The 22268-nt window shown below is 41.8% G+C and overlaps 1 protein-coding gene across 11 annotated transcripts in view; it reads right to left on the bottom strand.

Annotated features, from left to right (window-relative positions):
- NFYC (nuclear transcription factor Y subunit gamma) overlaps positions 1-22268 on the bottom strand; it is a 66160-nt gene that overhangs the window by 11279 nt on the left and 32613 nt on the right. For all 11 annotated transcript variants that reach the window (XM_019643759.1, XM_019643764.1, XM_019643768.1 and 8 more), the window contains 5 exons: positions 18454-18566; positions 10941-11012; positions 9470-9583; positions 5800-5895; positions 526-699 (listed from right to left, as the gene is read on the bottom strand). In XM_019643759.1, coding sequence (XP_019499304.1) covers positions 526-699; positions 5800-5895; positions 9470-9583; positions 10941-11012; positions 18454-18558 — 561 coding nt within the window. In that variant the 5' untranslated portion in view covers positions 18559-18566. The remainder of the gene's footprint in view (positions 1-525; positions 700-5799; positions 5896-9469; positions 9584-10940; positions 11013-18453; positions 18567-22268) is intronic.

Below are 22268 nucleotides of genomic sequence, written 5' to 3'. Positions count from 1 at the left end.
CTGGGGAGAGAAAAAAATCTTCTGCTTACTATTGTAAGAGGAGGTCACTTGACACAAATATTGTAGGACAGAGAAATGAGGGGGAGAAGGACAGAGAAATGAGGGGGAGAAGGAGAGGAGAGGTATGCAAGCTGGCAATAATGCCTGACCTCCCCTTTAAGGGTACACACTCCAATTCCTGTATAGACACACAGACAGCAGGCATGGAATCCACTTAAAATACCTTCTACAGAGATGCCACTATTCTTCATGGCAGCATTATACAGACTTTCTTCCTTCTAAAATTATTTAGCTCATGGGGATCCTGGAGAACATCTCGTCCACTGTACTTTCCTCATTTGGCCCATGCGGAAACCGGGGCCCAGAGAGAATGTCATTCAATGGCTGAATCAGGGCGTAAGCCCCAATTTCCAGATGTCAAATCCAGTGCTCTATAATGATCTGAGTGCCTCTCCGCCCTAGTCAAGCTTTAGCCTTCCCAAACCTAACATCTTGCTGGGCAGACACCCTCTACAGCTGACAGACCTGGCCCTGCTGAGGCTGTGCAATGATGATCTGCCCAGGCTGGATGGTGGTGGTGGAGCTGGTGGTCTGCTGGCCTTGCTGCTGCCCCTGGACTTGGACGGCGGTGGGCTGCTGAGCCAGCGTGAAATAGTACTGGACGGGCTCCGCGGGAGTCACAGACTGGCGCACCTCTTCCTGTGGGGTAGAATGAGAGGCAGGTAAGAGGAAAAGAACCGACTCAGCAGCCGCCAGAGTGAATTTCCATTCTTCCCCCAAACAGGCTCTGTGCAGTTGCCTGCTGAATGCTGAGCTCTCCACATTTGAAGCCAAAGGAAAGTGGAATTCGAAAGACCAGTTGTGCTAAATCAAACTAAAAATAACAGATTCCATAGGCCTCACAAAACATACAGCCAATTTTCTGAAGCACAGAGTAATCACCCATTGTGTGATGAGTTGCAAATGGGCAAATAATTACCGTAACTAAAAACCACGCACCAGCAGTGCTTGTCAGTAAATGCTGTCAAGGCCTATGATCTGAGAACAGTGCTAACTGCGAGCAGTAAAAGATGCTACCCAAATGCCATGCTCGCAAGCCGGCTCCCAGTCTTCCAAATGCGCAGCACTCTCCTTATTTTGCTCCCACCACCTCGGTAGAGACAGAGCAGGGGAAAGGGATACAGGGCTTCTCTGGGGTTGAAATTTCAGAATCAAATGTTAGGATCGAGAGCACCAGTAGGCAAGTGCCCCGCCTTTCACAGCATGTCAAGAACTCTGTGGTCCCTGAGGGCCCCATCTATCCAGTGTCACATCTGGTTCTGGTTGTACTTAGCCACAGAAGCGCAACCCAGGGGGCCTGAGGGACAGCTCTCCGCTGGGGTACTGCCTTGGCTGACTAAGGAAGTCGCATTCTGTCCGATCTGCCGGGTGAAGACTGTTCCTTCTTCAGCTGACGTTTTCCATGGCAGAAGGAGTAAACAACCCTCTCCCAGCCACCTTGAGCTCACAGCTGAGAGTGTAGGATGTTTACACACACTACAGCATGGTGACAGCCTGAGAGTCCAGGGTTGGTCGGCCCCTGACCACCGACACAAAGATCAGCATCTGCTCCGAAGGACCCTGTGACACATGGTGCCCCTGCCTGGGACAACAAAAACAACAGAAACATACAACAACTTGGGCTGGCTGAGCAAAAAGAACAGCTCAATTTGCTCACTTCCTTGTTCTGTGCTAAGTTTGCCAGGTTCGAGAAAAGAGGAAAACACTCTTCTTCAAGGTATGGAGACCCTGTGGACTGCTGCAAAGATCCCCAAGTGACATTTACAAAGCTGTGCTGACCCCAACCCTCATTATGTTAGGCGCCCTAATCTGTGCTTCACAGCCCTTTCCTCATCACATGCTTTTGTCCTTGCTTGTCAAATTCACTGCTTTTCCTGCTAGGATGGAAGCCCTCTGAAGGCAAAACCTAGCGCTGTCTCGCTCTTCACTGTCCCTACCTATATTCCTCCCTTGTGGGTACCCAGTAAGTGCTTGCTGAATGATGAATGGATTTAGAGAGCCAGGCAGGCGGTTAGAGGTAGGAAACCACAGGCATACCTCATTTTATTATACTTCACTTTACTGTACTTCACAGGTATTAAACTGAAGGCAAGACGCTCCACCAGTAAAAGATTACAACTCGCTTTACTAAGATACTCACTTTATTCCGGTGGTCGGGAACCGAACCTACAAATCTCCCAGGGATGCCTGTACTCACTTTATTGTGGTGGTCTGGAACTGAACCTGCAAAATTTCCAAGGTATGCCTACACTTTTTTAACCCAAGTTGGTAGTAGGACAAATTCTCTTGAACACAACCTCTATTCTAAACAGAAGAGCTCCTCAGCTCTCTGCTGCTTCTAAACTTCTGTGGTCAGAGTGCGGGGAGAGGCTCCTGTGCCCTATGGAACAGGGCTGAGTGTTCTTTTGCTTGCCTGGTGACTGGGGGCCCAGAATGCTAAAACTAGGATTGCTGATATCTAGCCTCTGAGAAACGTGGATCTCAGCATGACAAGGTTCCCTGATGGTCAGTCACCTAGCCTACACAGACACTTGTACCATTCAGGGTTTCTAAACCAGTCCTCAACATGAACCAACTTTCTAGGTTAATGTATTCTGTGTTTCAGATCCAAACAGTTTGAACCCTGAATGTGAGCACGCCGAGGCAGGTGAGGAGGTCCCCTTTTATTTTCATCTAGGTCTCAGTTTCCAGCACAACTTAACTGTGACAACGTCACCTCCATTTCAACTCCAACTTCTCACCAATATAAATCAAGGTTACCCTTGTCAACTAGATTCAGCTGTGACAGGGATAAAATACCGATACCCTCCTTAGCCAAGAAACAGAGGCCAACTAGTCTTTTCATAGCTCTTGAAATGGGTTCAATGAATTTATTTTCCAGTAGGATCTCCCTTCTCATTTTATTAAAAAACATTAATCACTAAAGTTCAGACCTAACTTGGAAAAGCTCTTGGGTGATGAGAAGGTATAGAGGACTGAGACACGCCCCCACTCACCCACCCAGCAGCCCGAACCAACTTGTAGGAAGTCAGCGAGTAGGGAGACACTGGCACTCCCGAGCGCTGACCTGTGACTGTGACTGTTCTGTCTCCAGTTATCCCTGACTGCAGCTGATCAGCAACTGACTGTGCTCTTTTTGCTGGACAAAAAGCAATCCCTTTAAATACCCCTTTCAGAAGCCAAAGTACCCCTTGCCAAAAGCTGTGAGAGTGGGTCAACTTTTCCTGTACTGCCTACTATACAGTCTCTTAACTTGCTTATGAACCAGGTAGTGTCTAGAACACTCCAACCAGTAGAGGCACCTAGGTTTGTGTTGTGAGGACAGGGCATGACTGTTCTCAAATCACTGGAATGGAAGGAGGCATTATCTAAGGTTCCTCAGCATTATGAAGACTCATTCTGCCAATGAAGGTCAAGCTAGCAAGGGAATGATTATGCTTGATTTAAAGAGATGGGTGAAGAGAAAATGACATTTTAATGGGCAGGAACTTTCAACTCATAGCTTTAGTGGGGTAGAAGTCAGACCTCAATTACCCTCTGCTTTCAAATAGTCTTTACTTGCTTCCCCGAAGAACAAAAGAAATTCCCCAGCATCTCTGAGAAGTCAAGGGCCTTAGATCCACGACTCAATATTTCTGGCTAGTTCCTTTCCCCAGCCGTAGAACATCACCCCAAGTGCTAGAACAATCTCTGAATGACTGGCTCAATCAGGAATGGGGTACTTGCCCAGCTTTAGCAGTGGCCTCCCCAACCACAGGGCTTGCTCTTGGAATGTGTTCAGGAGTAGAGACTGACAAACAACGCCAGAAAATGAGCAGCATCGCCTCCTAGGGCCATCACACCAGTGTTGTGCAGCCAGCCCCAGACCAGTAAAAAGTACATTCGCTTCAGTAGCAAGACTGAACTGCTGCCTCCTTCAGAAAGGGTGAATTTTGGAGACTAGGCGCTTTTAAAGGACTTACGGAGGTGCCAGCCAATTTGGAGCTTGGGAAACTTCATGTCTACAGAGAATTAAAAGTGCTATCTTAGAATTTCAGGCCAGCTTTCAGCAATCTCAACCTTTCAAAGGCCAGGCAGCAGCTGTCCCGAATAGGATGCCAATCAATGGCTTGAACACCTACGGAAAACTGAATCCGGGCAGCAAGGAGCTATTTCAGCTAGACACACTTTAAAAAGAGATGGATCATAGCATTTTGAGGCAGGCTAGGATGGAACAAGGAGCTGTATGACACCGAGGAGCCAAGTACTGAGGACTGTGGGGGAAGGGACAGGGCATGACCCTTCTCTCCAGCCAGCTGCTTCAGCAGGCAGCTCAGAGAACAAGCAGGAGTTAGCACCAGGAGCAGGAGCAGGGCCTGATTTTGTCACAGATCTCACCACCTCATTTTTTAAAGGGGGCTTCTGAAATAAATTCCAACAAGGAGAGCACGCGTGGTGTATCCATTGTTCTGAAGGGAGAGACATGGTCTGAGTTCTAACTGTAGTGACCTCTCAGAGAGGAGGGAAGCACCCCGAGAGAAGGAAGTGAGCCCACGGGCACAAACCTGCAATGTCTCCGAGGCGATGCGGAGCCAGGGACGACCGTGGCAGCCTGCCGCTGTAAACATCCGACTGAAAGCTCCTCTGAACACCTTACAGCTTCCAGTCAAGGATGTTTACAGTAGCAAAGACTGCCCAGAAAGAACAGAGACGCAGTGAGGCTCCCTGCTCTAGTAAGGAGGCGACAGAGGGGCCTGCTAATCCAAAGGCCCCCAGGCAGGGTCAGGGTTACACATGCCCACTCCTCCTATCCTTTCTGACTGGTTATTAACATGAGACGACACGGCAGTTACTGAATGACCCTGTTTCTAAGGGTAATATACTATGAAATAATTCATAAAAAAACACAACATTTTATTAACAAAGCAAGCAGCTTTGCTCCTGCCAGACTGCCACTATTCCCCAGCTGTCTCTACTATACCTAGTGAGTCATGCAACCTTCCAGCCTGAAACAATGAGCTATACAGGACAGAGGTCTAGTACAATTGTAATTAAGAGTTTATGCACCCCAGGTGTTAAAAAAACCAATCGGCGTGACCATCGGAGAGGGGCAGGCAGAAGAGAGGGACAGGCAGACAGACAGTCACATCTCCTTCTCTGGACTGCTTAGAAAATGGTTTCAGTGGTGTTTCTCAAATTTGGTTGCACACTGAAAGCATCTAGGGAGCTTTAAAAAGTATTGATTGATGCCTGGGCCTCTCCCTCACAGACTCTGATTCAGCTGGTGTGGGGTGGGGCCTGGGCACTGATAGTTTTTAAGCCCTAACAGGTGATTCTGATGTGTAGCCAGAGACTGTCCAGAGAACCACAATCTAGACCGAAGTCCACTCACTCCAAACATCACTGTGCATGTAGAGAGGCTGTTTCTTAAAAATCTGAAATCTTTACCCACTGGGAATATTCTCCCATCCCAGGTTAAGAACTCTGATAGACTTCCTAAGATACCTTGAAATGAGCTTTAACTGTTTTATAACTAAAGTCTTTAATTTTCATTTTGTCTATTTTCACTGAAATACCACCTCAGCGGCACTGAGTTAAAAGTATCCATAGATGAGTAACAGAAGGAGATGTTAAAGATGGATCTGGTCTAGAGGAGAAGCAAAAGGAATAGCAGATGAGAGACGAAAAGGAGCAGTATTTGACACCCATATGCAAAGTGCTCTTCAGTCAGCAGCAGCAACGACCGCCTTCCTAGCTCACCTGACGCTTTGGAGGTTTCAGTTCATCTCTTGGAACAATATCGATGAGAAAGTCAAACTGATCAAATTTTGTAATTGCCATGGCGATATCATTCCTCTGTAACAAAGAAAGGCAAGGTGAAAAATTAGCCTGGGGAGAAACTCGTTCACCTAGCTTTATACCCTCCAAGTTACAAGTAAAATAAGACGATGACTTTTAAGCCAAACAAATACCCATGGCCAAGTCTATAGCTGAAACAAGCACAGCCAAACTCTTATAAACTTCAAATGATCCGACTTGCTATGTGATGTGTGGACAAAAAAGAGCTACCTGCAGCTCATGCTCCACAAACCAAATATTCCAGCCTACAACTACTACTGCCTCTGCTGGACCCTGCCCCAAGGTCCTCGTTAAATTGTTAAATTATCATCCTCCAGCTAAATTTGTACAAGTCTAGGAATCTCAACTGGCAGGTTTCTAGTCCTTCTGTCGTTAGTCAGGTTAGGCTACCATTCGATCTTATAACCTTTTTAAGGCCTGAAATAATATTTTGCCTCTTTGGTTCCCAAGTAATTATAATCTATTTTGAATCTCCTAGCTGAAATTCTAATTCAATAGCTTTTTGCAATATTTTCTACTCAATGATCTATATCTTAGTTCCTACAAGGCTATGATTTTTATTTTGGAATTCAAAATTGTAGTGTTAAATCCATGGTTTAAATCTTGTTTAATGGGACATGAACATTAGAAGTCTGATGCTACTAGAATAGAGGCAGGGGTGGGCCGCAGAAAACACAGGAGTCAGCTGACTAATGATACTGAAACCAAGGCCTGCTCTGAAGGGGTTCTTTCTATGAGTGATACTCCCTTTCTTTAAATAATAAAATTAAAGGACTTTTTATTATTACTATAAAAAACCAACATACTATGTATACTCAAGATTTGTGTACTTCACTGTATGACAATTTCAAAGAAAAAAATAGGAAAAAAGAGTGAACTCTAGTGAATGATATGCATGTTGAAGTATTTAGGAAAAAATAAACTTTGAAATTCATTAAAAAATAGATGACTTGATGGATAGAAGAATAGACAGATATAGGGATAGAAAGTGATGGGTATACAGGTGTTCACTGTAAATTTTGCTTATGTTTGAATCTTTTTCGTAATAAAATATGGGGGTGGGAGTCAACCTACTAACAGAAATTCTTAGCAACCTCTTATATCACATCTTAAGAGAAGGTGACTCATGAGACAAAACAGGAGGGGATGGAAATTTTCTGTTTTTTCCTTTCCTTGTCTCTGTGATGGCCCCAAGCCACTGAAATGCAAAACTCCAGTCCACCACTCTTGCCAACCAGCAGCTTGATAATAACCCATCCTACCGAAGCAGGGCACATCTTAAGGCTGCCAGGACTCATTTAAGATTAGCACGATATAGTATCACATTCTTGATGATGTCACCTACTCAAGCTATCTAAACGGTTCATCTAAGGATGGAATGAGGGGGGAAAAGAAGAAGAAATAATAATCACCTCCAAACATACACCAAAGTGTTCTACAGTATTTTGGAAACATATACTTACTTAAATTGGTCTTTTAACATTTCTATTTTGCCTTTTTAAGTGCTAATATTTTATTGAATTATTACTGATATTTAGTAAAATACAAAAATTTTGAATACACAGCTTGATGAATTTTAATGACTAGATTCAGCCAGGTTGCTATCACCCAGATAAGACTATAAAAAGCTTCCTTCCATCCTTTTCTAGTCAAGTACCCCCACCAATCTGAGGCAACCACAACTCTGATTTCTATCACTATAGATGGTGACAGCGTATGTTATCATGTGCTATGTAATTTTTTTTTCTGGTTTCTTTTGCTTAATATAATATTTTTGAGATTCATCCATGTTGTATGATTAACAGTTTGTTTTTTATTGTTTAATAATCCATTTTATGATGATATCCGTTTTTTATATATTCCCATCTTGATGGGATACTTGAGTTGTTTCCAGTTTTGGGCTATTATAAATAAGGTTGGTATCAACATTTTTATACAAGCATGCCCACACTTTGGTTTCTATAACTAGGATTGAAATGGCTGAGTTAGAGTGGGTACAGGTTTAACTTTACTAGAATGTGCCCAATAGCCTTCCAAAGTGATTGCAGCACTTTACATTCTGACCAGCAGCATATGAGTTTTAGTTGTTCTACTTCCTCACCAACACGTGGTATTGTCAGTTGGTATTTTTTAATTTTAGCCATTTTAGTGGGTATAAACCAGTATCTCATTGTGATTTTAATTTGTATTTCCCAGGTGACAAGTGATGTTATGCACCTTTTCATATGCTTATTGGTCATTTGGATATATTCTTTTTTTAAGATTTTATTGGGGAATCGAGGAAGGGGAACAGACAAGTTGCTGTCCTTTTGTTCCTCAGTCTAGTTGTGGAGGATGTCGCTTCACTGGCCCATGTTGGTATTATCATTGCGCTCTTTCTGGGTGAGACAGTCGCTCACCGGCCACTGGACAGCCACTCACAGCAGCCCCACTGCAGCCTACGCCGTCGCCGGCAACTCACGGCAGCCCAGCTTCATGTTGAGCTGTTGTTCACCGTCTTAGCTGTAGAGGGCACAGTGTCACTGCCCCTAATGTGGGATCTGAACCAGGGCCCTGCTGCTCAGAGCTGGCATCCCAAGCCAACTCCTCCTACCCAACACGCCACTCATGTGGCCTGGATGTATTCTTTTTTGAAGAGTCCATTTAAGTGTTTTGCCCATTTTATTTTTTAATCTGAATTGCTCTTGAAGGTAGCTTTAATTGGATCTCTCTAGATCCATAGGCTTCCTTCAAGGCAGCATAAAGTAAGTTCTCAATGTCTAGCTAAACTAGAATACAGGCTTCCCGGGGGTGGGAATTTTTGTCTGTTTTGTGTATTAATCTCCAGAGCCTAGAACAGTGCTTGTTTGGCACATTGTGGGTGTTTAATAAATATTTGTAGAATAAATGAATAAATACATGCATTTTCAATTTTGGAGGTAAAGGGAAACAAGAGGAGGAAACATAATTTACGTTCTTGGCTTAATTGTTAAAATCCTGCTACTGTCTTGTATCTGTCACACCCTTCCTCTTATGTCTGGAAAACCTTTCTCCAAGAGCTAGGGCCTGGCTGTTGAGGGGAGGGCCTCTAGAGCCAATGGCCACTGGGTCTTCATGTAATATGAATGCTGATTTGCTGGATTAAAATAAAAAGGAAATAAAAAAAGAACAGGGGAAGGATTCCCAGGAAGGCAGACAAGGAACAAAAGGCTAATGAGGTTATTGAGACTGATTATTCCTGGGACTGTCCTTTCCTAGTGTCTCAAGGCTGCTAATCAGAAGTTGTTTACAACTGGAAATAGACAAATATTACTTTAGCCTTTGTTTATAGTGAGGACTCTCCAAGTGAAGAGTTCAGTCGCTGAGCTGTGAAAACCATGGGAGAGTTGGAAATTAATATTTTTAGCACAGAAATACTACCATGGCTATCTAAGGTATGCCTGCCTCCCAACAGTAGAGGAAGATGCCAATTACACACATCAGCTTGACAGAAGCCTAAGAAATAACAATCTTTGGTCCAAAGCCATGCAAGAGAAGCACGCAAAGGCCACTCACTGCTTGCCGTTTTCCCAACGTAAGTCTACAATATTACCTGCAGAGTCCGTCGCTTGTTATCCTCCGTGTGGATCCAGGCTCGAAGAGTCAACTCTGTGATAAAAATCTGGGCTGCCTTGGCAAAGAGCACAGGGGCTTCTGCACTGATCATCTGCAACAGACGTAGGCCCTTCCTGTCAATCACCAGCAAGTCATTCAAACCAGTTAGTTTGTCCTTTACCTTATGTCCTGCCACTGGACTATGGGACAAGGATTGGAAAATGAGAAGGTAGTAGCCTCAAGAGATCCCACAGTAAAATAAATCCAAGAGTAGGGACAAACCAGGCATTGGGTAAAAGAAGGGAAGAGGGAGAAAGAATACTTACTTATCTAGCTAGCACCTATCATGCATTCTTACTCTCTAAATAGCCTTTCAGAGAAACTAGGGTTTAGGAGAGGCGAAGTGACTTGCCCATGGCCATAAGGACAGTAAGTGGTAGGGTTTAAGTTTTAATCCAAGGAGAGACAGTGTGGGGAAAGATAATGAGTTTGAGAATCAATGGAGTTAGGTAGTCTCAGGCTTACCATCCTTTTGGGCTTTATTTTTCATATACTGAAAAAGAGGAGAGCCTTCCAGTGCTGTGTGGGAATCAAATGAGATTATATATATATATATATATATATATATATATATATAAGCACCCAGCACAGGGCCTGGCACATGGTAAGTAATGTAAGCTCTTGGTCAAATAAGGCTCTGAACCCTTGGTGAGGTAGTCTGTACAGGACAGGGCCATGGAAAGAGCTCTGGAGTTAAGGAAGCAAGAGATGAGAACTGGGATCTTGGTTCTCCTCCTCTGGGTGAGTCACTTTTAACTTCTTTTGTCTATTTCCATACCTATAAAATGAAACTAGTAATTCTTATCCTATCAAATCTCACAGGGTTGCTATGAGGAGGAAGTGAGCTAACAGAAAGGAAAATTGCTGTGAACTGTTAACTTTCTACACAAATACAAGAGACTGTTAATTTTGAGGGGTAAGGAGAAGGAGTTGCTCTTTTCCTGAGTTATAATGGGAAGTGGACTCCTAGGAATACAGAACCGGCCATCCCCAAGTAAACCTTCTCACAAGTATAATTCATGTAAAACAACTCCCAGATGCAATATCATTATCAAACATTTCTTAAGAGCTCAAATCAACAAACTAGAGGTTGTAATAAATGCTACGAAGATGGCACTGTCCTGCTGATTTGATGATACATGCTTACATTACATGGTGATTCAAAAGCACTCAGCATCTTTTCAACATCTAGAAAAGAGGATACCCCTAATTTTCAGAGAAGCACCATATAATCATTAAAACTGTTCCATTCAGCTCACTTAACAATTTTACCAGTAACCAAATAAAAAAAGCGACAAACAATAACAATATTTTCATTTTTGTTTAAACTTTGAGCTCTAGGTAAATGAACAATACTCCACCCATCATTTTAGCTTCAATATGAACAATAAAAACGAATGTGAATTCACCTTCACATCTTCATCCAGTTTCATAATCTTCTTAATACGAGCCAGTGGGAGTTCTTGCACTCGGAAATCTTTCTGAAATGAGTAACAAAAGGTGCATAAATGGTGGGGACAGTCAATAGAGCATGACAGGCAGCATGAAACACACTGATTTGCTTAGTCCCACCTTTCAGAAAATATGGCAGGAGAGGAGGTACATATGAAATGAAGAAAATACAAGCTCCTTGCGAAATTCTTCTTAACCCATGCAGAGCTTCAAACAAAGGGTTTCAGGATAAATTTATGATGGCTTCTCACAGTGCCCTCTAGAAAAGTAGCTCCAAACAATACCAGATTCTTTGCAAGCACAATACAGAGGTGCGTTAAGAGTGTTTTTCTTCCCGAGAAAGTTTACCAGTATGCAATAAGCACATTACAACAAGGTTTTTGCCTCAGGGGCATTCCTCTGAGTTGCCAGTTCTTTCTTCCACTCGGGGACTACAAGGGCAAGTGCCAGCAGCACCGGACCACAGTGACCCTCAGTTCTCTGTTTCTGACCTTTGCACTAACCTGACACCAGAAATCGGGGAGGAGCTTCTTTCCCATCACAGCAGCAGAAGGCTAGTCTCCAAAATCTGCTTGGAGGAGGGGTACGGAGAAGGGTGAGGGGGAATTTATCAGCCGGCTTTTTGGAACAGCCCGGTAGTTTTTTTTTTCTTAACAAACAAGACTGGACTGGGGGGAAATCACATCACTTTACCGTGGATAGGATTTAGGAAAGGGCTTTTTGACCAGCACGACTCCATTATTTGCAATTTTTTTGTTTTATTTTTATATCATTGGTATTTAAACACATGGCCGATGATGGATGCAATTCTAGAAATAAAAATCAATTCTGGTTTCAGAGCTGCAATGAAGAAACAGGTCCGAAGGCACAGATTAGCTAAAATCAGCAAAATCCCTGCTGGGACTAGGTGTCAAATGATTGATTCTATAAGTGGTCTGAAATGTGACTCACCAAACCCAATATGCTCACCTGGGAATTTGCATCATCACATTATGGAAAGAGCAGCTATTATTTGAGATCTGGTATAATTAATATATAAGTGAACTTTCTTTTCTAGGACCAACAGAAAACCTCAACAATATGTCAAGGAAGGCAGTGGGGCATTTTGGAAAAACATAAACAGCCTACCCAGAATCCATTTTATGATGACAGAAGGAAGAGCAACTACTAGGATAAAATATACAGCAAGACATCTCATTTCCCCACGCAAACCCAACAAGCTGCTTGTCTACCACTCACCTCTACAAACTCCCAACACCAATTTTTCATCTTTTCCTTTTCCAAAGTAGGTATCAACCCTTTCCTGGAAGCCTCTACAAAAACTAACCCTGAATTGGCAGGGGTTTAGAAGCCCAGTTTATTAAATTTCCCCAAAAGGAGATAACAGGACACATTCTTTCTATTCTTATTTTTTTCTCCCCTTTCATTTACTCATTCATGCAACTCAACTAACATGATACCTACACCACTGTGTGAAAGATGCAAATCTATTCTTACCTTTGAACAACTTTTAGTTTAATTGTTAGAGACTGCCACATAAAAACATTATAACCCCTGCTCTTTAATAGAATGGGGGTGTAAAATCCCACCAGACAAAGCAGGAAATAACCAGCTGGCAGTGGGGGGTTGGCAATGGGGGCGCTGACATCTGAATTGTGCCTAAGGGATGCTACAAATTTGCTTGTTGGAAAAGTATGAGAATGTTATTCAGACAGAGGGAACAGCATGCGCAGAAGCACAGACACAGAAAACATGGCCTATTCAAGTTTTAGATGTATGACCTCAGTACAGAGGGGAACAGGAAAGGGAAGGGTGGATTGGGGCCAGACCCTAAAGGGATTAAGAAAAAAAAAAAAAGCTTAACCACAGAAGTCAATCACTGGTCTTCCTTCTGGTGTGGTGTATCACAGAAAATGATGATGCTAAACAGAAATGCCAAAGAGAATGCTGGGGATGATGGCTCCTTTGGAAGGTCTCCCAGGATGATACACACAGCACAAGACTATGACCACAAGATTTAGGTCTCTTGCAAGCGTGCTGTCATTTGGCGAGGCTACTGAATATAATTTCCACAAGATTGTTCCAAGATTACTTAACCAAAGCCCAAAGCTGATAAAAAGATCTCTTTCCCCAACTTGAAAGAGTAATACCACTTTTAGAATTTCTATAAGGCTATTCTTTTGATTAAAAAGCAACAAGAAAAGGTCAAGGATAAAGAGATTATATCATTCCCACCTTGGAGAGGTGTAAAATGAGGCAGAAATTTACAAAAAACTCTGCTCTAAGTCCTACCCCAACCTTTCCTTTTATGAGACGTTTTCTCATGATCCCCAAACCTTGAGCTCTGAAGGGGCCGAGTCTGAAAGGTGGATCTTCAGATGTGTGTGTGGTTCATTACTGCCGACAATAGCCCAGTTTTCCAGAATCCCATCCTAGCTTTCCAGTCAGATGTGTGTACGATAAGCTTACCGGAAAAAAGAGTCCCTTCACTATCAGTAGGTTGAGGTGCACTAAATTGGCTTTCACTTCAATGCTCCCTTGTCATTAGCAACCACGCAACTGACGTGAATAATATTTAACTTCTGATGCTGATCCAAGTGGAGCAACTGGGACATACGGACTTTTTCCTTCTACTCTTGGGAGTGATGTCAGCAAGGTGCAAGGGCAGATTCTCTCTCAGAACTTTCCTGTGTTCCTGACCACAACGAAAGAACTACATTAAAAATGCTGCCATCTGAAACTGCTGAGTTTCAAGAAGTCTGAATTCACTCAATGAGAGTTCGGAGCCAAAGAAAAGTCAATGGGTCTCAGACTGCACTACAGAACATCCCGAGTTTCAAATAATGAGGAGAAATCTTTTCCAGGCCTACCCAGTCAGGCACTGGGCAGAGTCAAGATTCTAATCCTCTCAAAAGCAGTGATTCTCCACCTTGGCTGCATGTTAGAATCACCTGGGGAGCTTTTGAAAAACAATGCCTGGACTTTATCCCAGTCTAACTGGATCAGGAACTCCTGGCATCATATTTTTTGAAAACTCCCCTAGTGACTATGATCAACAGTGAGGGTTAAGGACCACTGCTTTAAAGACGGACTACTCAAAATGAGGTCCTTACACCAGCAATGGCACTGCCCGGGAACTCAAAACACATGCAGAATCTCAGGCTCTACTCTGTATTTTACCAAGATCCTCATGTGGCCCAGTAGACAACAAAGTTTGAGAAGCTCTGCTCTACAGGAAGGGCTCAAACAACACAGGACCTGCTTTGTCAGTCCACCAACCTTCACCTCCAAGTTCTTGTTTAAATGGTTATCTGATTTGACTGTAATGTTAGAAATGCCATCGTCCAATCTAGAGGCACTGAAGAGTGAAAAGATGTAACTGGCAATTAAAAGAAAGTGACCTAGGTATTAAATTACAGCTAAGTGAAGGCTGAATGGGATATAGAGAATAAGTTAGGGGAGGATTAGATTTTTCTTTTCAAGATTCAGCATTATTGTCCGCCCACCCCATCAAAGACAAACTTAGCTTTTTCTTGCCCACTTTCAAAGAGGTCTAGAGGGGTAAAATTCAATGCCAAGAAGTCTGTTAATTATCATTCCCAGAACTCTGCTGAGCAGGAAAACGGTATTTTACACAATCATCCTGTTGTACAATCGTTTTGAGATGATTTTTAACCAACTTCAATTCCAGCTGAGCACCACCTGGATTTATGGACAATTACAGAGCTTTTAAGAGTGAGGAGGGCGTGATGGCCAAGCTGAGATGAAAGATAAATTGCTTTTCCAGAAAGCAGACCAAAATGGCTGGGGTCAGTATTTCCAATACATCACGAAATATATCACCTTGCAAACTTCAATTACTTGTTTTTGGAACGATCTTTGTCCCCGTCTTAGAAACCACAACACCTTGTGAATACTCTCGTAAGTTTTATCCATGTTTGGATAGTTTGAACATGTGGATTTTTAAAAAATCTGTTAGACATGTTGAGATGTCAACCTAAGAGGCTGACATATCTGAGGAAGTCTGGTTATAAGTGCTGTTCAGTTCTGGAAAGGCACAGACTAAATGCTAAACTATCTGGCCACATTACACAGGCAGAGGTGCAGACAGAAAACCAGATGCCTACATGTGTCACAGGGAGAGGGGACAAGAGGAGTTTTACAAAGGGAAAGATCACTCTGTACTGGATTGCATGCTCTTCAAACGTGGCATTGATGTTGCTTCACACTAAATCTGGAGTGAAGGACTCTGAGTCACTCCAGCATTTATTGTGCACCTATTATGTGCCAAACACTCTAAGCATCTGATGTAAGAGATACCATGGAAGCATTCTAGGCACCTGTTTTCAAGGGTACATGGGAGAAAAATTTTAGTTAGCCATCAACAGAACAATGATTAAAGACAACTTTCCTCCTTGCTCTTTTCTCTCTTCATTCACTAAACTTGAACTAAAACTGAATCCCTCAAAATAATCCATGTTTAACCTCTGATGGACTAGCTGTCTAGGTACTATAAGTTGGTCAACTACAATCTGCTTTGTTGGCAGTCAAGCTTGAAAATTAAACCAAGTAGGGTAAAAATCAAAGCCCACCCCATGTTCATTGCAGCATCATTCACTACAGTCAATAAGTGGAAGCAACACAAATGCCCACTGGCAGATGAATGACTAAAATGTAGTATATATACACATATACGTGGAATATTATTCAACCTTAAGAAGGAAAGAAATCCAGTCACATGTTACAACATGGGTGTCTCTTGAAGGCAATATGCTAAGTCAGGGGTCGGCAAACTTTTGAGACGGAAGAGCCAATCCTGTCCCTCACAACAATTTAAAAGTTACTGGAGAGCCATAAAACAAATGAAATCACCATTATGTGAATAATAGCCTTTAAACTTTTATAAATGAAACTATGATAGTTTTATTTTCATTTTCAATTTACTTCAGAGCCACATGTACGTACCCAAAGAGTCGCATGGAGCTCGCGAGCCGCAGTTTGCCGACCCCTATGCTACGTGAAATAAGCCAGTCACCAAAACACAAAGAGGTGTTATGATTCCACTTATATGAGGTACTTCAGAGAAAGTAGAATGGTGTTTACCAGGGTCTGGGAGAGGGGAAGAGAGTAGTTGTTGTTTAATGGGCACAGAGTTTCAGTTCTGCAAGCTCAACAAGTCCTAGAGAGCTTATTCCATAACAATATGAATATATTCAACACTGCTGTACTTAATGTTAAACATTAAGGTGGTAAATTTTGTTATGTGTTTTTTTTTTAAACCACAATTTTAAAAAAAGTCAAAGCCCAACAAAGTACAGACGAGTTAAGTGCTGAGCTTGAACCTCCAATTTCTCTGGCCACTTACTCGGACGCTGAATTTCTGCTTCTGCGCTCAAGGTGGAGCGCAGACCTGCTATACTGTCCAGGACGCACCATGCCCCAGGAGGGCACTAGTTTCACACTAAAACCTGATAAGCTTCACCATGAGATTATCCCCTCAAAATATAAACAAAAGACCCCACTTTGACTTTATAATTTCATTTTTTCCTATCTTCTCTTTCATATCTGAGATGGTATAGATAACTACCACCTTAAGACTGTAAAAGAGAAACAATGACTTTTCAGTGGAAATCCACATATGAACGAACACAGGCCACTCTCAGAAAGGCCAAGCCAGGCTCAACTGCTGAAAATGCCTCCTGTAAACAAACATGACCCACAGGTACATCAAGAATACGAATTCGTTTTTTACCACTGAAGTCAGTGGACGTTAATCACATCACAATGAGAAGTTATTTTGTTTCTTTTATTCATTACTTATTTATAGCCTGTCTCCCCCACCAGAATACATGTTCTGTGAATACAATGATCTTGTCTATCTGGTTCCCTACTGGGTCCACGGTAGCTAGCATAGCCACTATAGGTGCATAATAAGTATTTGTTGAGTAAGCAAATAAAGTGACCTTGTATGTCAGAGGTTAAAAGCCACTAACTCTAAAAAACTGCATCATTATTTCTACATTAGGAAGGAATCCAGTGTCTGCTCTGCCAGAATGCTAATACCTTCAGGGCAGGAATGACACATCTAACCCACCGAGCTCCATCAGTATTTGCTAAAATGACACCAGATGGAACATTCTTCATAAGGCCATGACACTATACTCTGAAAATATTTCAATTCTAACTTGTCTCACCTCCTGCTACCACTGTTACATCCCTTAAACCTACCGCAACCCCCATTTCCCACACAGTAACCCCAGCCACTGCTTGCTGTTCCTGTAAATGGCAGGCCCTCCCCTCAGGGCCTACAGGCCTTTATGGAGGCCTTTCCCTCTGCCTAAGATCTACTCGCCCCATACAATGCAATATATAGATGAACTATTATAGCACTGTACACTTGAAACCTATACAATTTTATTACGTCACCCAATTTATATATATATATATATATATAGTCGCCCATCCTTTCCATCTGGTGAACACTTACCCATATTTCAAGACTCAACAAAATGTCCCCTTTACTTAAAGCCTCCCGAACTCAACCAGGGAGGAACAAGCACTGTGTCCTCTGTGCTCTCACACACTTGACTTTTACAGCTTCAGACTCATCACTGGGCCTGACTCGGTAAGTATTTAATAGATACTTACTGGATAAATGATTCTAGTTATAATTACTAGATTATAAGCTCAAGGGTTATATCGGATTCTTTTAAGTCAGTAGTTCTCAACAAGGGGTGATTTTAGCCCCAGGAGATATTTGCCAATGTCTGGAGACATTTTTGGTTTTCATAACTGGCAGGAGGTGGCGAGTGCTACTGGCATCTGGTGCGGAGAGGCCAAGGATGCTGCAAACCATCCTACAATGCACAGGGCAGCCCCTCACAACGAAGAATTATCCAGCCCAAAATGTCGACAGTGCTGATGTTGAGAAGCCCTAATCTAAGTGTATCTTTTAAAACCTGGAAAGAGTGACTGCTTACAATAGATCTGTTGTTGAATAAATTGCCCAATAGTTTTCATCAGCTTCTAAAAATTTGGCAGGGCCACTAAATCAGGCCTAAGAAATGAGCTGAAGCTACTGATGATAAGTGAGAAAGCTCTGTTTTTCCGCATTCTCTAAAATATTGGATTGTCGGAAAAGTCATGACGTATTTTTTCTATGTTTTTCGTTGCAAAAATGCGTTATGACTTTTCCGACAACCCAATATATAATATATGCCTCACATTAAACTACCTCCAAGTCAAAGCATCCACTACACATGCCCATGTCTAAGAAAAGCCACTCAAATATTTTTTAAATCCTTGTAGTTACCTCACCTAAGGTAAATTATATTTTCATTTTCCCACCCAAAGGGCAGGAATGAATTACGCCTTTGCAAATGTGCTGTGATCAAACATGTTTTAGTCTAAGTTTCGGTTGTTCACCTCACAGCTCTTTACACTGTTGAAAAGTTTCTCATTCTTTCTTACCACTGTCAAATTCCGGATTTCTTCCATGACACGAGGCCAGAAGGACTGGAGGCTTTGCTGAGCATCACTGCTGCTAGTACCACCAAATCCTCCTTCTGTGGACATTCTGACAACTAAAAACAAACACATACATGAGACACATTAGAAATAATAATAAAGTCAGGATTTCTGTCCAGGTTATTTATATATTTCCTTGTGGATGTTTTCACTAATTCATTAACTTTTCAGTCTGAGAAGGTATATAATTGTGCTGAAGAGGTTTTTAACACAGACTTAAATCTTATCAAGAACATATGGGGGAAAGGTTTTCCCTTCTATCCAGTTTATACCACAGAGACCATTAAAGAGCTCCAACTACCAAATCTAAAATTGCTAGAAATCCAAACTGAAATCCTAATGTAAACCAAGGGCTTTTAATGTCTCATCATGGTGAGGGAATGCACTTGGTTGCCCTAAGCTGGTCCATACATTTTCAATGCCATTCCCTCCAATGTTTTTTCAAGTTCTACGTGGCTTCTCACACTCCCTGCCACACAGCCTGCAGCAGATAAAGTAAGGGTCCCCAGTGATTCATACTTTACAGAAATGCAAACCCGAAGTCTTAAAATTTATAAGAGTCAAGTTTATTCTTTTGTTTTAGACACTGTGGCCCCATTTCTTCGGGACTACGGATGATTTATTCCTTCTAATCTCAAGCTAATCTGCCTCAAAGGACACAAAAGCACTACTGCGTAAGCCAATAATTGAGTGGGTGGCACGAAGTCTCTGAACTGAAACACTTCCCAGTTTTCTCCTTACCCAAACCTCACTGTTAGGCACAAGACCAAACAAAGCACATCATCAACTGGAAGCTTTGAGGATGGTTGACAAACAACGGGGAATTAAATTGAAGAGAGAAGAGGGTCAGAGGCTGCCCTCAACCAACTGCTTTGTGATGGAGAGGGAAGATCAGTAAGGATCCCCACTGTAGGTAATACTGTGATGTCCTAAAAGATTTACAGGAAGGAAGTAAAAAACTCCAGATGGTTTAAATGCTTATCTAGCAAATACTTAAATGAAGAAACAGTTTAATTAACCACAAAGAATTAGAAACTTAGTGATGTCCTAAGAATTTCTATTCTGGGAAATTATCTGAAAAAGTTTAACATGCCAGTGACAGGATGCTGGCGGGACAGCTATGGAAGTCATTAAGAACTAATTTGGAAGGGCTGAAAGAAAAGCACCAGAGACAGGTGTCGCCTGACCTAATGTGTTACCTTCCAGGCTCCATGTGGATGCATGCTGGACAGACCACTCACCCACAGCATAGTGGAATGAAGGCTGATAAACGCAGGTTTAGACTGGGAGGATGTTTGCTTCACTCTGAAATGTTAGCCTGGGATTGTCCTAGAGGTCTCTGGGTTTTTTTTCTGTTTCCTTCTAAAGGAAATGATGAAAGGAAAGAAATGGAAAGAAAACAAGAGTACAATCTTCAAAGCAGATTTCACTCTGGTGTAATGACATTAGTGGGGGATGATGTAATGGGAAACGGTTTGGAGCCAATTTCTGGTGCTGGAGGCCTACAAGAAGCTCTATACATCAACATGAACTCTAAGTACCAGGAAGCAATACAATCTTGGAGTTTCTGGAGGGAATTAAAGTGAAGAGTGTTGGATCACAGTTGGAAATGACTAGATAAAATCCTGAGTCCTAAACCAAGTAAGGTCCTCAACTCAGCTCCCATTACATTTTCACTTATCACCACATGCGCATCGCCTGTACACTCTTCTCTTAGACGTACAGAGAACAAAGAAACCAAGGTAATCTAGAGAAGTTTATTTTTATTCAGATTCTAACAAGGTACCTGTGACAATGAAGACAGTGAGATTTTAATCTTTTTAAATGGGGCAAATAAAACATCTTCTAGAAATGAAAATAATTATCAAAAAAACTTAAAAATAAGAATCTAACCTTTTATTGTATGGATCCTGGACAGGCCTCATCTTAGCAAAACCTCCCCTGCAAACTGTCAGTCTAAGGAGGAAGACGCACGATTGCCAGTGTGATATCTTTGTATACTTGCTTATGATGAATACGTTTAGTCAGAGTGTAAAGGTCTGTGAGATTTAGAATTTTGCTAACAATGTTTGGTTGTCCTCCGATCTCTTCCCACAAACATTACAAAGGCGAAACAATTCAGGAAGCACTTTTTAAATTGTCTGTGCACTGTCCGTTTTTAAATTTTGCAGTGCCCCAACGAAGGATGTGTTGGCACAATCAGTTCCCAAACATGTGTGCAGTCAATAGATCACAAATGAATCTTTGGCTGGCTCAGAGCCACACACTGTTGGAACGGGGGCTGAATACAAAACAGAAGTTAAATATTTCTGGAACTAAAAAATGATTTAAATGTTAAGTTTTTAACTTGAGAGGCCCTTCTGAATTAGATAATCACAAATGGATAATGGCAAAAAAAATCAATAATAATGTCCTTTATATTTTATTGCATCATAGAAGTTTAGGACTTCAAAAAAACACATTAAGAACTACCCAGGACCACCCCTCTAAAAGATGCTCACAGCTTTACTTCAACCTCTGCCCAAACCCCTCAATCCCACCCTAAGTGGTCATTTAGCTTAAATATGAGCGCCTCTCTCTCCAGTTCCAGAAAACTGGCTTCCTAGTAAGGCATCCTTTTCCATCTTTCAACGGCTCTGACTGTTCTTTACATTAAGTTGAATTTACAAAGTTCCGTTTGAGCTTTGGATTCAGAGTTATAGCTTTTATGCTTTTTCCATCCAAAAACCCCTTTTTATAAATTCTGACCAAAAACTAAAGATATTCTCCTCACCAGGGTCAGAAGATCCTCTCTCATGAGGAAAAACAGAAAAAGGTTTGGAAAACGTTTTCTAGTGTCTTTGCACAGAGATGATTAGTAGCTAATTCTTCCAATACCTCTTGGAAGAACACAAATTGTTACTGTAAATTCCTAGAAAAAGTGAGTACCTACTTTGATTCAAAAGGCTTTCCTTAAAGCAGATCCAGTTTTTACACGGAGCTTTAAAAATTAGAATAAATCTCAAGCAACAGATTTTATGAAAACAAATTGGTGTTCTCAATATTTTCTGACTGAGGCACAACTTAACATTGAAATAATAAAACCTAACCATAAACACAAACAAATTCTGCTCACCAAACACCCCAACAAGTTAAAAAATATAAAGCAACCTCAATCTTATCACTTATTTTAATAATTAATACATTAATTGCAACTAAATTGATTTTGCTACACAAGTAGCCTATTTATAACATCTACAGTCCACAGAAAATATGCTTGGTTCTTCTTCAAGGATGATGAGAGAAGGTATGTATTTAAAAGTAAGAAAGAAATTTATGTTCCAGGATCCGTTTTTATTGCTATCTGTCACAGAATAAAGCTATTTATGTACAGTTGACAAGGACAAACTGCCATAAGACCAAGTCACATTAACTTAAGACAACTCCTATGAAAAATGCAGTATGGAATTTCCCAGACTTAATTCATTATTATTAGATGTATCATTCATGTTCATTAATTACTTTATAAATACTTGAACGAGACTGCCTGATTATTTAATAAAGACTTAAGGATCAGATGAAGTACTGAATGGTTATTGCTAGAAGCAATCTCAACTCCCAATATCTATTAATTTATCTGGCTTTAAAAAGAGTTTGCTGGGCCGGCCAAGTGGCGTGATGGTTAAGAGCCGGCTTGGGATGCCAGAGGGCCCCGGTTCGGATCCCACATATGAGGGCCAGTGACACTGCCCTCCACAGCTAAGATGCTGAACAACAGC

Source organism: Hipposideros armiger, unplaced genomic scaffold (genome assembly GCF_001890085.2).
Source record: "Hipposideros armiger isolate ML-2016 unplaced genomic scaffold, ASM189008v1 scaffold_82, whole genome shotgun sequence".
NCBI lineage: Eukaryota > Metazoa > Chordata > Mammalia > Chiroptera > Hipposideridae > Hipposideros > Hipposideros armiger.
The sequence above is the reverse complement of the archived record's forward strand: the minus strand, read 5'-3'. Positions and strand labels throughout refer to the sequence as shown.